Below are 13,976 nucleotides of genomic sequence, written 5' to 3' on the forward strand. Positions count from 1 at the left end.
GAAAATGTATTTCAACAATTCCTTTGTCATAAAAAATGCTAAGATACAGATATCTGAAAATTCAGATGAAATGATGCAGTTTAAAGGTCTAACAACTTGTGATGCTTCTCTGTTTGGAAATCTCACATGGAAAGCATACCTTCACATTGCTGAGCAATTTTTCTGTATTATCTACAAAACCCAAGCATAGTATTGAAATAAACTTCCTAATATCTTATTAACACATGACTAGGAGTTATGGCTCTCTGGACGGGAATAAAGGAAATAAAGGAAATTGAGGAATCATGGTACTTTCCATTGCTTTCTTGGTTCTGAAGTTGTATGCTGGAGGCCCGACTGCACAAACACGTGTGCATGGAGTGGTTTTCATTTGAGTAATCCCTCTCGTTTGCACAGGACTGCCCCTCAGGCGACTCGCGTGCGCACGCTGGCGTGGCAGGGTGCTGTGGCCTCGATCCACGCAATCTTTGTGCAGGCGCTCTGTGGCGTTGCTGGCAGGTTGTGGAGATGAGCAAGGGTTAGTGTAAAACAAGTGGTGCATCTATCACGTCAAACAGTTATTGGAAGAGTTCTGTTTCAGACCTTCAGAAACATGTTTTTGATAAGTTTTCTGGAAAACATTTAAAGCAGGCTAATGGGAAGCCAGTTTTGTCTTCCGACTGAAGAATTTCCATGAGAAATTCTGCCTTATGCTTTCCTTAAAATGCATCAGTAAAATTAGGCCATAGAAACAGCACTTCCAATTATTGGTGGAAAAAGAACTGTTATATTCATGTGTTTACTACAATCGGCTGTTCGTTAACTTTACAAAGGCTTTGTTGAAACTCTCTGTGGAAATACCGGGAGGGAGAAAACCCAGCAGCCTCATGTGCAGAGGCTGAAACCATAACCAAGTCACTGAGCCCAGGGATGGAGAGCACGTGCACAAATTACAACGCAAACAAATGTGCCAAGCTTCTGCTTCAAGCGGTTTTAATTTGGGCATAAAATGGCAGGTGAAGTCACAGAGCATGCTTGTCTTATTTCCGTATTAACTGCCTGACTAGCAGGAAAGCAGTGAGAGGTCCAGTGTTCAGAAGTCGGTCAGTGTCACTGAGAAGTACCAGGATCACATTCTGACACAGGCGACTGGAACTGTTGTTCACTGTGGGCTGCTGTTACGGACAGCCCTAAGTTCCTGTAACAGACGGCGGGGTGGCCAGATGTGGAGAGCTGGGAAAAGGAAAACAAAACCTCTCCCCCCACTTCTTTCAATGCCTAGCACCTTGTATAAACTGCTGGCCCACACCCAAAGGCCTCCAGAGCAGAAATTATCTCACACCTGAGGAATCAGGCAACCAGACTAAGGCTCGTAAGGATTTGCTTTTAGACTTCAGACCAAGAAGGGATGCTTAAACCTGAAAAACGGTACGATGCCACATAACGGCACCACTCACCCTGTTCCTGACATCCGGCTAACAGGCATATAGTAAACTTAAATCAAGCATCTTGTTGGCAAGCCCTTCAATGCTCCTCAGGAAGGCAGAGAGTGAAGAGAGACTTAGGGGGGACTCACTGTTTCAGAAGCCACTTTTTTCCCTTAACCCTGGCAAGTGACTGTTATTTCATAGGTTTTTTTGTACGATTTTGCACACAGAGGAGCATGCGTGTGGCTGTTTCTTTTACTGCCTGCAGCATTCTGTGCGTTTTCTATATATTCTTTGTTTTCCTACACAATTTGCTGCTGAAAATGTGTTTGCATGCTCATGTGATGCCATTAATTCAGTCAAGGGAAGTATGAAAATAAGATCTGTGATCAATAAAGAGCTGAATATGAACACAAAATAAATAAGTTAAATAAATTCAACAACGAAAAAAATCCTAGTAGATTTTGTAAAACTAACTTTACATATTATACATATAAATTATCAGCTTTTTCCATTACACTGTTAGAACTTAGAAAAAACATAATTAAAATATTTCTAAAGTATGGTGCTTGGGTCTACAAAACGTTGTGCTGACCCGGTTTTCAGATGGAGCCCTCTGTGTCAGCCCACATGTGTCGCAACGGCAAGAATACATTACGAAGGACAGCCAAAATAAATCCTTGCAGATGGCGTGCCTTACCGGGCCTGGGTGGTGCCTCTCAGCTCATGGAATGTACACTTTTATCTGGATGAGCACGTGAAAGATGCAGCCCTCTGTAGAGATTATGTGCACTGAACAAGCCTGCCTACGTCTCGGTTACACAAAATCAAACCAGCTACGAGCAGCCGTGTAGCTCACAAGGAAATCGGCACAACCATACGTATAAGGATACACTGTCACAAATTCCTCAAGGATGCATTGCCTCTGCTTTCAAACACAGGTAATGTTGGACTCGGCTCACGAGGGGAACTTAGGCCAGGACATCAGACTTCATAAATCTTGTCTTGCAAGTAGCTGAATAATGAATCCAGTCCTTTGGAAGAACTCCACAGCTGTTTTAACATCTGACACTCTTACCAGTCCGGATCTCAGGAAGCTCCGCACGAGACATTTGGACTCTTCCAATACCTAAAGCCAAAATATCACTCAGTATTTAATTTTGAATCTGAAAAAAAATTATTACGGATAATGGGATGAACAGCATTTTTACACCACTGACTCTGGTTTACAATCTAAATAGCTCCTTTGGGCACGGAAATGAGATCTGATTTACAGCCGTAACTCCACTTGCTGATAGCATCTTTAAGAACTAAGGACTTCTGCGGTTTAAGCACTACTGCCAACATTTTTAAAAGGAATGAGGGATTCTGGAGTACCTTAGTTTACTGAAGGTCTGCTGTCAAGCACTAGAAGGAGCTGAACCCCCTCCTACTGAAAATATGACCTCTTGAAATGGCAATGTGCGAGGCGTGATATACTGGCCACCAGCTTTCTGGAGGCAGTCGCTAAGGGTATAGAGGTTGGAAACTCACATTGGGAATGTCCATCATCTCTAACAATTTTCCCTCATGCATCATTTCCTTATCAAAACAGAACTTAATAGGAAAGGGTCTTTACTACAAATAGCTTTTTATTTACTTATATTTTTAGAAAAGTGAAATACTTTATAAAAGAAGGGTATTAAGCAAAACAAGCACCCTCTGACCATGTTCTGGAGTTAGACTGGCTTAGCATATGCAAGTAGTCATAAAAACCACCTGAGGTTTCTGCAGTGGACACCCCCGTCTCAAGCCCTTCGTAGTCGCTGCAAGGTCTTAGAGGCATGAGCAGCTCCTGTGGTTGCTCCCATAGTTCAGCTCGTTCTTCCCAGACCCATTTTTGAAACACACTGATACTGCCTTCTTTCAAATTATTTTTGAAATATGTAACATCAGTGTGTATCTCACAAGGAACCCAACTAGTCAAACAAATCCATTAATAATTAATACGTTATTGATTTTTTGGGGGCTGAAGACTTAACGTAAACCAATACAGCGTTTATGGTCAGGGAGATGCGCACTCTCCACTCGGCTTTGTCAACACCTACACGTTAAGCCCAGTTCCTCTCTGGTTTAGGTTACAGCACTGCTAATCCGAAACAGTATTTAACTCAAGTAAACGGTGTTAATTGCAAACTGCGGGGCCTGTGCCTTTTTATCGGTCTGTCTGTGAACAAGTATCCACAGTGAACTTGGATGAGCTCATCATATTCACTGGTTTTGTGACTTCAGCCTGATTTGCATTTAGGATCGCAGAGAGTAAATATAGTCTTTGATGGTTTTAACTCTCATCTTTGTCCACAAGTTAGCACCAATCTTCCTAACAGGTCTCAAGAGAAAATTCCGATGGCAGCCAATAACAGTGATGGAAGGAAGAACTCCCAGCAGGGCCCAGAGGTCTTCCCAACTGATACAAGACACATTATATCAGCATGATCAAATAAACTTATGCCACATTTCCATAGAGTTTCATTCTGAACATATTTTGTGAGATCTAATCTACACTTCATTTAATTAAAAATCTCCTGTGTCTCTGCCTTCTCTTTTCCAGCAGATCCTGTACATGAGATGGCAGGGCAGTTTCAGGCATAGGAGCTATAGCAAGAACCTGCAGCAATCTGCACTTCAGTTAGTGCAGTTCTACTGCAGCCAGTATCACTTTCTTCACTGCATTTTTTTTAAACAAGGATGTGCTCAGCATAGAAGTATACCTGCCTGAAGGGAAAAAACCTTCGGAAGTGAAAACAGGAAAGGATTTTATTTCAACTTTTATGTACACAAAAGCAGTTATAATACCCTATGACCAGACTGTGTTCAAATCCCTGTGTGTCTGGATCTCACTTCTCCTTCACAGCAGAGGTTAGCTGGCACTACGCTACTCTTCTGGTGCCCTACGTAGAACATTCTGCAGAATCAGGGACTATGCAGGTGCAGAAAAGAAGGCAGACTCAGCTGAAACGTAATAGGCCAGGACAATGTGAAAGGCAAACATTTTCTTCCTGGTCCTACAGAGATTTCCCAGTGCAGTTGTATACTTTCAAAATCTAGGGCAAGGAAACAACCACCCCTGCCCCTGAAAAACGGGAAACTGCACTGATACCTATCCAGATTTTCTGTTGTTAGCCCTCTTCCACAGGTATGGTTGTGGAAACTGAGGACCCACCTTTCTGATGTAATGAGCCCTGAGAGCACGCCTTGCCTCTGCAAAATGTAATTTAATCACAGAGGAGTTGGATTCCTTACCACTGCACTGCAGGATGCCATTTCCTTCACTCGTAGCATCACTTCTTGGCTAAATGTTGTTGGCCAAAATACTTGTGACACTAGTCCTCTGCTGCAGGCCTCCTGCGCTGTCAGCTTTCTCCCACAGAACAACATTTCATTTGCCTGTGAAACCAGAAGATTACTTGTGATCTTGGGTTATAATTCTCCTAAAAAATTTTTCCATACTTGCCTGATGGTTTCAAGATTAATGTACAAATGGTCTCCTGTATCTTTCCATGCTGCAAAACACTTCAAAAAGAGTTTTGGTGGCTATTTAAGGATTGTGCAGGTGGCCAGAGCACAGCATGGGTTTCATTTAAGAGAAATGTGCTGGCATGCATGATGAATCTGTATCGCTGAGTTTACAAGAGTAACTGTCAGCGATACAGTCAGAGTGTGCCAAGAGTCACGGAACCTAGTATGAAGTCCTTTGTGGGGCAAATTCTGCTCCGTTATACTGGTAAAAACTATGCACCCTTACTGGGATTACTGTAGGTTGTCTTTAGAGAGCAGAGAGCAGTATCCTGCTCTGTTACTGCACAATCCTAACACGATACAGACAAGGACTCTGCAACATTACTCTGCTAATGCATTTCTTCCCTTTTCTACCATGATCTTGACAATCTTTGCTTCTTCAACCCGTGCTCAGTCTTTTTTTGTGTACAGCATGTGTAATCTATGGAATTCTGAGGTCATTTGTGATAAGAAATTGGAAGGGATCAGATGAACTTCCCATGGATTTCATTTCCATTCATGACAATTAAGAGAAACAGTTGGTTTCTGGTTTACTTTATAAAGAGAGAAAGAAAAGCATGAATTTATGAAAGGTTCTTCAGCAATTTGAGGTAGAAGACCTTACCAGTGCAACACCCAGAATTTGAGGGAATGTGTATGATGAGCAGCCAGCTGGAGTGAGTCGGATTGTTGCATATGGTGTCTGAAACCATGCCTTCTCACTTGCCCAAACGATATCACAGAGTGGTAAAATAGAAGCTCCTAACCCAAGAGCAGGGCCGTTGATAGCAACCACAATTGGCTTCTTAAATTGAATAAAAGCTTTTACAAAATCCCTAAAATGAAAAAATAAAAGGAAGACCTTGAATACAGAAGTACCACTTAGATAAATACCCAAGCTTTAAGCACTTAATCTGAAAACAAATCAGAACCACAGATGAACACAATCACTGCCATGGCCCAGTTCTGTGAGGTCAGAATTGCAAGATACTTTCTAGTTTGCACATGGGAAATGTTGCTCATTTGTAGCCATCTAAGCTTTCTGAGTACCTGGGATGTTACAATAGTTCTGGGTATGTTGCATGTGAACTGACTGATACTTTTTGCAGAATGGTTTGGTAAGGTTTAGTTTTACTTTTGGACCAGTAACTCATGAGTTTGTACACACAGCACTCTCAGTTTGTTCCACAATGGCTAGTGTGGGTTCTGACAATCTGGTTTGGCTAACTGATGAACATATTATAGCGCCAAAGACAGGAAACTCACAGGTGGCTTGCTGAGTACTTTTTTACCTTCAAAAAGTCCTCTTAGGATCCTGTGTCAAAGGTTACTGCAAGACCCATCAGTGGATTGGGAGACAGTGAGCGTTTATGGCACACCAGCGGAAAGAACCAGACCCACAAAGGGGAGTCAGAGAGAGAAATGTTTCAACAGGGCAAGAATTGGCGAGTGATCTGTTGGGTCTTCACTGCAGATGTCTTCGGCAGACATAACAAAGTAGATGCCCTTCCCTGCCTACTGTAAACGTGAAGTGATGGGAAATAATGGGGAAGTGAATGTGATCGGACACATCTGGATGAATGAACTAGAACACCCTAAATTCTGTGCAATGAGGAGATATTTTAAGTAAGTTACCTACTAGCAACTGGGGAAAGACATCTGTTGAATGGAACAGCCTATACACCAATTAGGAAAAAGTATGAGTGTAATTGTGGGCAAATTATGGGCTCCAGCAGCTCAGTGCACAGCAGGTATATGGAGGAAAACGAGATGCTCAATTACTTTAGAAAAGAGCCATGTATAAACCAGATTCAAAACAAAAGAGGAGATTCTCTTCCTGCACTGGGTATTTATTAGATCCACAGTGCATCCTCTGACAGACTTTAGGAAAGAACATTTTGTCAAATACGCCCCTTGATGAGTTGCAGCTCTCAAGAAGACCTCGACTTGTGTTCTGAGAACAGGAGGTGTGCCTGGCAGGAGCGAGTGCTGATCTGCCAGAAAATGGAAAACGTAGTGAAATATTTTACTGGACTGAAGTGCAAGGGCACTGGCTGCCTTTTAAATGAAAATGAAGACTCTGAGGTGACCCAGCACTGAATGTTCGATGAATGAGTCCTGGTTTTCCCGCTCTCTAGTCAGGAGTTGATTTTTGGGAAAATAGAGACTGGTGGGAATTGATGCAGCTCTGGTCACAGAGTGAGCAAGGAAACAGCAGATCAGGGTAAGACAAAGAGTGAAATAAGGATCATCGTAGCTAGGTAAGACAAAGAGAGTGAAATAAGGATCATCGTAGCTGTCTGCCCAAGACCATTTCTTTCTAGAGGACAGCAGGGTTAAGGAGAGTTGTGGTTCATTTTTGTTTGCAATGCTGTTCCCTCATCTCATTACTTCTTTGGTTGTTGATGGCTGAGTAATGACTGTGCATCACTGCCTCTGAATAACTCCAAGATGCTGAGAACCTTCGTAGTTAGCCTTCCAAGCAGGACGAAGATAGGAACAGGGATATGACAAATGATAGGTAAAAAGAACAAACTAGGGATAAATGGCAGCAGCAGATCTGAGGACCATGTGGAGGTGGCAGAAGAAAAGTGTTGTGGAGAAAAGCAGGAAGCATGTGGTGAGAAATGCGACTGAAAGTGAATATGGAAAAGCAGTTGGGGATGTGGAAACGGTTAGACGATGGGGAGGGAGAACAAAGCTGAATACATGAATGGAGGGCAAGGGTCGAAGGAAATGTGAGTGAGCAAGGAAGGGAGGACTTGGAGAAGGGGAGAGACTGGAACAGAACATTGAGCAGACACTGCCAGCCTCTGTCATGAGAGAACGGTGGGAAGCACAGAGGATCGTACAGTGGAGGGGGATGGAACATGCCACCTATAGGATGGAGTGAAAGGCTAAAATATTGGGAACTTGCCAGGGGAACAAATGCCAGCATCTGGTCTACAGAAGCTGCAGTGCCCAGCACTCTACTTCACTGTGTTCCCAGTTTGGTGTGTTACTTGTTTCAGGGAGTCATCTTTGTACCCAGAACTGACAGATTCCCATGTCTCCAAACCATAACTTCACACAGGTAGTTTCTGGGCCAGAAGATCCTTGTTTCAATTGCAGGCAGTCTTTGAAAAAAGGACTTAAAATTGTCACCGTTGTTGCACATAGGGCCAGAAGCCCAAAGACAGGCAAGAGTGTCACATGAGGGTATCTGGGAAGTTGTCCATCGAATACACTTTGGGATGCTCAGATACTTCTGCATCAGTGCTGAGGTCTTGCAGGTCAGGGCTCATAAGTACGTCAAAGGCTGTAAAGAAGTTGTGCAAGTGAAGTCGTCCTTCGTTTTCTTCTGAGCATGCCCAGAATTTTATGCATCAGGTCACATAACGATGCCTGACTGATGATGTGACAAGGGAGACTGATGCTGGAAATGCCTTCCAGTGAGTCTTATGATTGCAGGGCTCTGTAGGCCACATACTGCAGTGCAGTCTGTCCATCTGCCTTTTCCCTGCTCCAGGAGAGCAATGCCAGACACAGGTCTGGACGATGGCAGCTCAGGCTGATGGATCTATGGTCAGTACCTGGAGAGAAGCTACAGCTCAGCTGCAAGCCCCGAGGCAGTGGGTGAGGACAGGGGCCAGATGAATAAATCTCATCTCGTGTGAGGTGAGACTCGATGGGCCTGAAACTTCAGCTTTAACTTCTGATCAGTCTCTCAGATCCATAGTTTAGGAAGTGGAAGTACATGGTAATTAGGATCTCAGTTTCATTTTGGTACAAGTCTTGATGTAAAGCGGTGGAGGCAGAGATCCGTTGATGTGTTTTAGGACACCCTAACCACTGAAAAAGCAAAGCGTACATTTTTTTCTATCCTTATTACAGTGTATTTTCCATGAGTTGAGGCCTTTGTTCGCAGAAAGCACAGAGAGTGCTAAATGGAAAACGTAGTGTATTGTTTCCAGAAGTACAATAAAAATCTATCTCCAGTGGGCCTGAAGCCGGCATTCTTGACAGGGAGCAGTACACTGTACCAGTATTGCCAGAGTGTTCTGGGAGTCCAAGGATGGAAAAACTGAGTGTCACAGTCTGGCTTCCACTCACTTAGATGTTGAATTGATAAGTATACCTGTATATTAAATGCGTGTAGCAAAATGTGTACGTATATAACTATACCTATCTACACCGTATTTACATGGATAGTATTAAATCTGTATTTTCTCATGGAGTGTGAGTGTTCATGTGTTTTCAAACGAGAATAGTGATTTTCTTCCCTCATGTTTTTTTGGTTCCACATTGCTAAAAATCCCTCACATTAAACAAAAAATGAATTAATTAGGATGTGTCCTTGAAAGGGTTTTTCTTTTTTTAAATATCACTACATGATATTCAAGCATAAATGTGTCTTACAAACAGGTCATAATTTATTATGTTTAAGAAGTACATCTTAAATTTTTTCAAAATAAATACTACTTTGAGAATTTCAAGGTATTAGGTTGAGACTCTAAAATGATCTGCAGTAGTTGTAACCAAGAAAATCGGTGGTTAACACGTCATGGAACAACTAAACCTGATCTTATGTTATTATAACCAAAATACAGATCTGGTGTATAAAAAACTGGTTAATATTCCTTCACTGAATTGTTGCATAAAGTTTTAAAGCTCTCAGAAGAATAGTTCTTTGTAGGAATTGGTGGGGGGGTGGCGGAGGAGGAAAAAAAGGGACCAAACCTCCTGGTATAGACTGGTGAAATACCATTGGCCTCAGTGGAGTAATGCCAATTTATATTGGAAGACCTGCCAAATAGGTCTGAAGTATACCTTGTGGATAATGGGAATATTTGGGGCTGTATTGTGCAGATTGATTTGTAGGCTGCACGTCATAAACCCTGGAGTTCTATTAAGGTGATGTGATATATAGGTAAGGAAAGTCACATTTTTGTTAGGAAAATAAAACTACATTTACATATATATAAAGTCATTTATGTTGAAGAAAGAGTGGAGAACCTTCTAATAAGGTTCTGAAACAAAGTGGCAGACCGCTACTTCAACAGAATATGAGTAAGCCATGGATCCCCATTGGTACTGGAATTCATGATGAACATTAAACCAAGTAAAATGCCTGCCTTTCCAGAACCACTTTAGAAAATGAAACAACAGCTAATTTGGAAAACCGACAACAATGCTGTATCTGAATTTGGAGGAATGATTTGAAATATTAAATACAGAGAAGTGGAATACAGTAAATCCCTATGGATATCAGCACTGGAATAAATGTGCTTTCTTGTCTAATAAAGAAAGCTCCAAGGTTCTTCTTACTGAACAAATTTGTAGGACTATAATTAGAATGCAATCAACACTTAAATATACAACATTTTTGGACCTGATAAATATCTTTATAATCACACACTGCATTTCATAATTTAGAGATCATAGGTAAGCTTGGGTCACCTTATAGCTTCTGCAATCCTAGTGCTTTCCTTTCTTCTGTCATTGGATAACCTGCCAATTAAATATGAGTAATCTAGGCCACTACAGAATACACTTCCCACTGCGCTGAGAAGTAAGAGTTTACTGTCATCAGCTGATGCATTGCACAATGCTCTCCGAACTTCCTTCATGATCTGTGGATAAAGAAAAGTAAACAATTCGACATGCATGCCGTTGCAATATCATTTCCCTAGTTTTACAAACCTTATTGACTCTGAGAGACTTAAATTTTGGGCACTACTAATACTTATATCAATTATATAAATTTATATTGTTTGAATAGAATGATAACACTGAGAGTTTACAAAATATTTTGTATTTGGGAGTGCTTTGTAGATGCTTACTAATTCAAAGATTTTTTAGGCTGTTCTTTGCTTATTCTGTGGGAAATTCTAGGTACCTTATGCTATTGGAATTGCAATTTAATAATTTCAAATACAATTTTAAAATTTTCCTCGTGTACATTCAGTGTACATCACTGTATCCTCAGTAACATGCTTATCACAACAATAGCCTGTTAACCTCAGCAGGTTGTAAGCACAATCTATAAACCCCAATTTTCAGTTCTTCAACTACTTTAGTTTATATGACTTCAAGCAGAGCAAAGCAGGACAAGAGGATATCATAACATCAACATGAAAAATGTATTATTCATTTTTTTGTGATCAGTGGATTCTGTTAGTCTACAAAATTCAGAGGAAAAAAGCCACTTGAAAGAGGAACATTTTGACTCTGATTTACAACTGGATCAAGCTATTAATTGCACCATAAATCAAACCTAATTACACTCTGTATAGAACTGAGCGGGCAGTGCAGGAAAACGGCCCTTCACCCCAGCAGAATTGTTTTTCTAATGATTTTTAAAAGAAAATGTTATTTCATAAACTTCTGCTGGGTGACACCTTGTGTGGTCTCAACTCAACGCAGTTTGTGAGCTGTAAATGCTTTCACCCACTGCGGCTTCCCCTCGTCCCTTCAGGGGCCATGGTTCCATCTCGTGTGACACCTGCGATGCTTCAACATGCTCGTGGGGCAAAGGATTTCCTACAGACGGGCTGTTTTGGACTGAAAGCTTTCTGTTAGTGCAAATTCAGGTAGACGATACCAAACTGTGGTTGGGGGATTAAATATGGTTTCCAAGGAACCCCAGATTTTTAGCTTGTGAGTATTTTTGTTCAGTACTTTCTGTTTCCAAAAATTCTTTAGATCTCTGAAGTGCCTTATTTAAGAAATGTCCCTGAACACAGCACAGAAGTTTTGTTTACACCATTCTGATTACACTATCTTCAAGGCCAGGCTGGATGAGGCTTGGAGCAACCTGGTCTAGTGGAAGGTGTCCCTGCCCATGGCAGGGGGGTTGGAACTGGATGGGCTTTAAGGTCCCTTCCAACCCAACCCACTCCGTGATTCTGTGATTAGGCAGCCTTTCACTAGAAATCCTGTGGTTTGTGAGACCAGGTCTGAACTTGTCTATTCCAACCGTGCAGCGCGGTGCTACCTGCCCGCTCTCCGTGCACAGAAGTGGTCGCTGCTGGCTGCTGAGATCGGTGCGCGAGAAAGCGGGTGGTGAACTTGTAAATGCTTCACCTTCACAAGCGCACTTCAGAACGTCTGCAATACCGAGTATGTGACAGTGGGTGGAAGTGAAGGAATTAAAAGCAGCAGAATTTGGAAATGGATTTGAAATTCTTGTGCCGGTACAAAAATGTCATCAGCAATTTTACAAGTACGGTTTAGTCTCAGAGGCTGTCTCAGCCCTCCATTGATAAAAACATAGCAAACCTGCACATTTTGTAAAGGGAAAACAAAGGAAAAAACCCACTAGAACCTCTGCTCCAAGTTACAAACAAACTTCTGAAAGTGGTGGATGTTAGAATCAAGAAAGATATACATGTCGATTTTCCTAGTTCCATGGGAATGCCAGACTGACCTTTCAGTTTATTACAGATGTTCCCAAAATCTGCTGTGTTTTAGGAAGGATGTATAAATGTCAGGATACCAGGCAGACATTTTTATGTACAATGAGGAGTGTTGCTCTCAATATGGTGCCATGATAGGGCACGCGATTCATCAAGTTTCTTTACCGCTCCCCTTCCTCCAGTGGTACCTGCATAGGTACCATCTCTCTGAAGCTACCTCTGCTATCCTTCAAACACCCCGTTACCGTTACAAACCCGTCTCTCTTTCACCCTACCCCTCCTCGATTTGGATGGCTAAAGCCACCTACAAGTGTAACAAACTTCTGAGCAGAGCTCATACTACTTGTAGGAAGAAACAATATTCTGCTATCACTCTTGTCAAGTGTTTTGGAGAAGGTGGTATTAAAGTCCCTTGTTAGGAACTGACTTCTCAGATATGACTGAACATGGGAAGACTTTCCCGTTGTGGGGACAGTATTTTTGCACGCATTTGGCTAAACTTCTGAGGAACTATTTACAACAGTATGAGCCAGTTCTTTCGCTTATGAAAATCTTACCGAATTATAAATTTAGACCTGGCCTAATGCTTGACTTGCTCTTTTACTGAAACCTAAATACATCATAAAATTATCAGTTTCTCAGAAGTTGCTTAAGCATTTTTTTAATACAGTCAAGGAAATGAGTTGGTCAGGTCTTTAACTGGACACTTTATATTGCAAAATAAACATAAAATGTTTAAAAGCTTCATTAGCCCTCTAAGAGCTTTTTTTAATGCCGTTCAGTGGATGTAGGAAATAATAAAGGGTATTTGGTGCCCTCTCCTTTCAGTATTTCTTACATTCTGGGGAAATCAGGAAGCTCGGCATTTATCACTGTAATTATATAAAGTATCCCGAACAGAAGTCTCTTGTTCATATAAACAGAAACACTAGTTGAAAGGTTGACTTCACTGAATCTTCAAGGATTCACTGTTGATATTCTTAAAGGTAAATATTCTACAAAATATTACAGTAAAAGGAAATTTTAAAGCCATTCAGTTCTTTTTAGAACCTCCCCCAGAATCATTCATTTTTATATAAATTACACTATTTGTTACCTACTGACTCTGTGCAAACAGGTTCTGAGTCCCTTCTGATAAGTTAAGGCCTGGGAACCTATATGGCTGGCTTCAGGCAGAAGTACTGGCCAAAGATCAATTTGTCTGTGTGAGAGTGAAAATACAGGTAACGGTGAACGTGTACCTGCCCCTTTTTATTTATTCTTAAGTTAGGAAAAGCTGTGAGTAAGAAAAAGTGAAGGCAAACCAGTGCTCTAGAGTCACCTGGTAGAACTGAAACCCTGTAATTCTCACGGCTAGAAATTTGTACCCAATTCCTCTGTATGAGAAGTGTTCTCGAGGTCACTACAGCCGTCCTCAATGGAAGCATCAGCTGTGTAGGGTACGTTTTGCTTTTAATTCAGGGGAATATTAATTCCTAGCTTGATTAATAGGGAAAAGTAAAATCAGTGGATGTATCCATTTAATCTTAAGTTTGAAACAGAATTTGGATCCTTGAAATGTGTCCTTAAAACAGCCACATCATCACTGGGGAAAGAACTTAAGAAGCAGTGAAAGACCCCTGAGAGAAAATGCCCT

At 41.5% G+C, this 13,976-nt stretch overlaps 1 protein-coding gene across 1 annotated transcript in view; it reads right to left on the bottom strand.

Annotated features, from left to right (window-relative positions):
* Nucleotides 1–2,390: 2,390 nt before the first annotated feature.
* The window catches only part of CDYL2 (chromodomain protein, Y-like 2), a 30,344-nt gene continuing 18,758 nt past the window's right edge, over nucleotides 2,391–13,976 (bottom strand). The window contains 5 exon segments of the mRNA XM_010151651.1: nucleotides 2,391–2,481; nucleotides 2,483–2,535; nucleotides 4,689–4,832; nucleotides 5,569–5,779; nucleotides 10,383–10,555. Of these exon segments, the coding sequence (XP_010149953.1) occupies nucleotides 2,391–2,481; nucleotides 2,483–2,535; nucleotides 4,689–4,832; nucleotides 5,569–5,779; nucleotides 10,383–10,555 (672 nt within the window).

Source organism: Eurypyga helias, unplaced genomic scaffold (assembly GCF_000690775.1).
Source record: "Eurypyga helias isolate BGI_N326 unplaced genomic scaffold, ASM69077v1 scaffold45385, whole genome shotgun sequence".
NCBI classification, from domain to species: Eukaryota; Metazoa; Chordata; class Aves; order Eurypygiformes; family Eurypygidae; genus Eurypyga; species Eurypyga helias.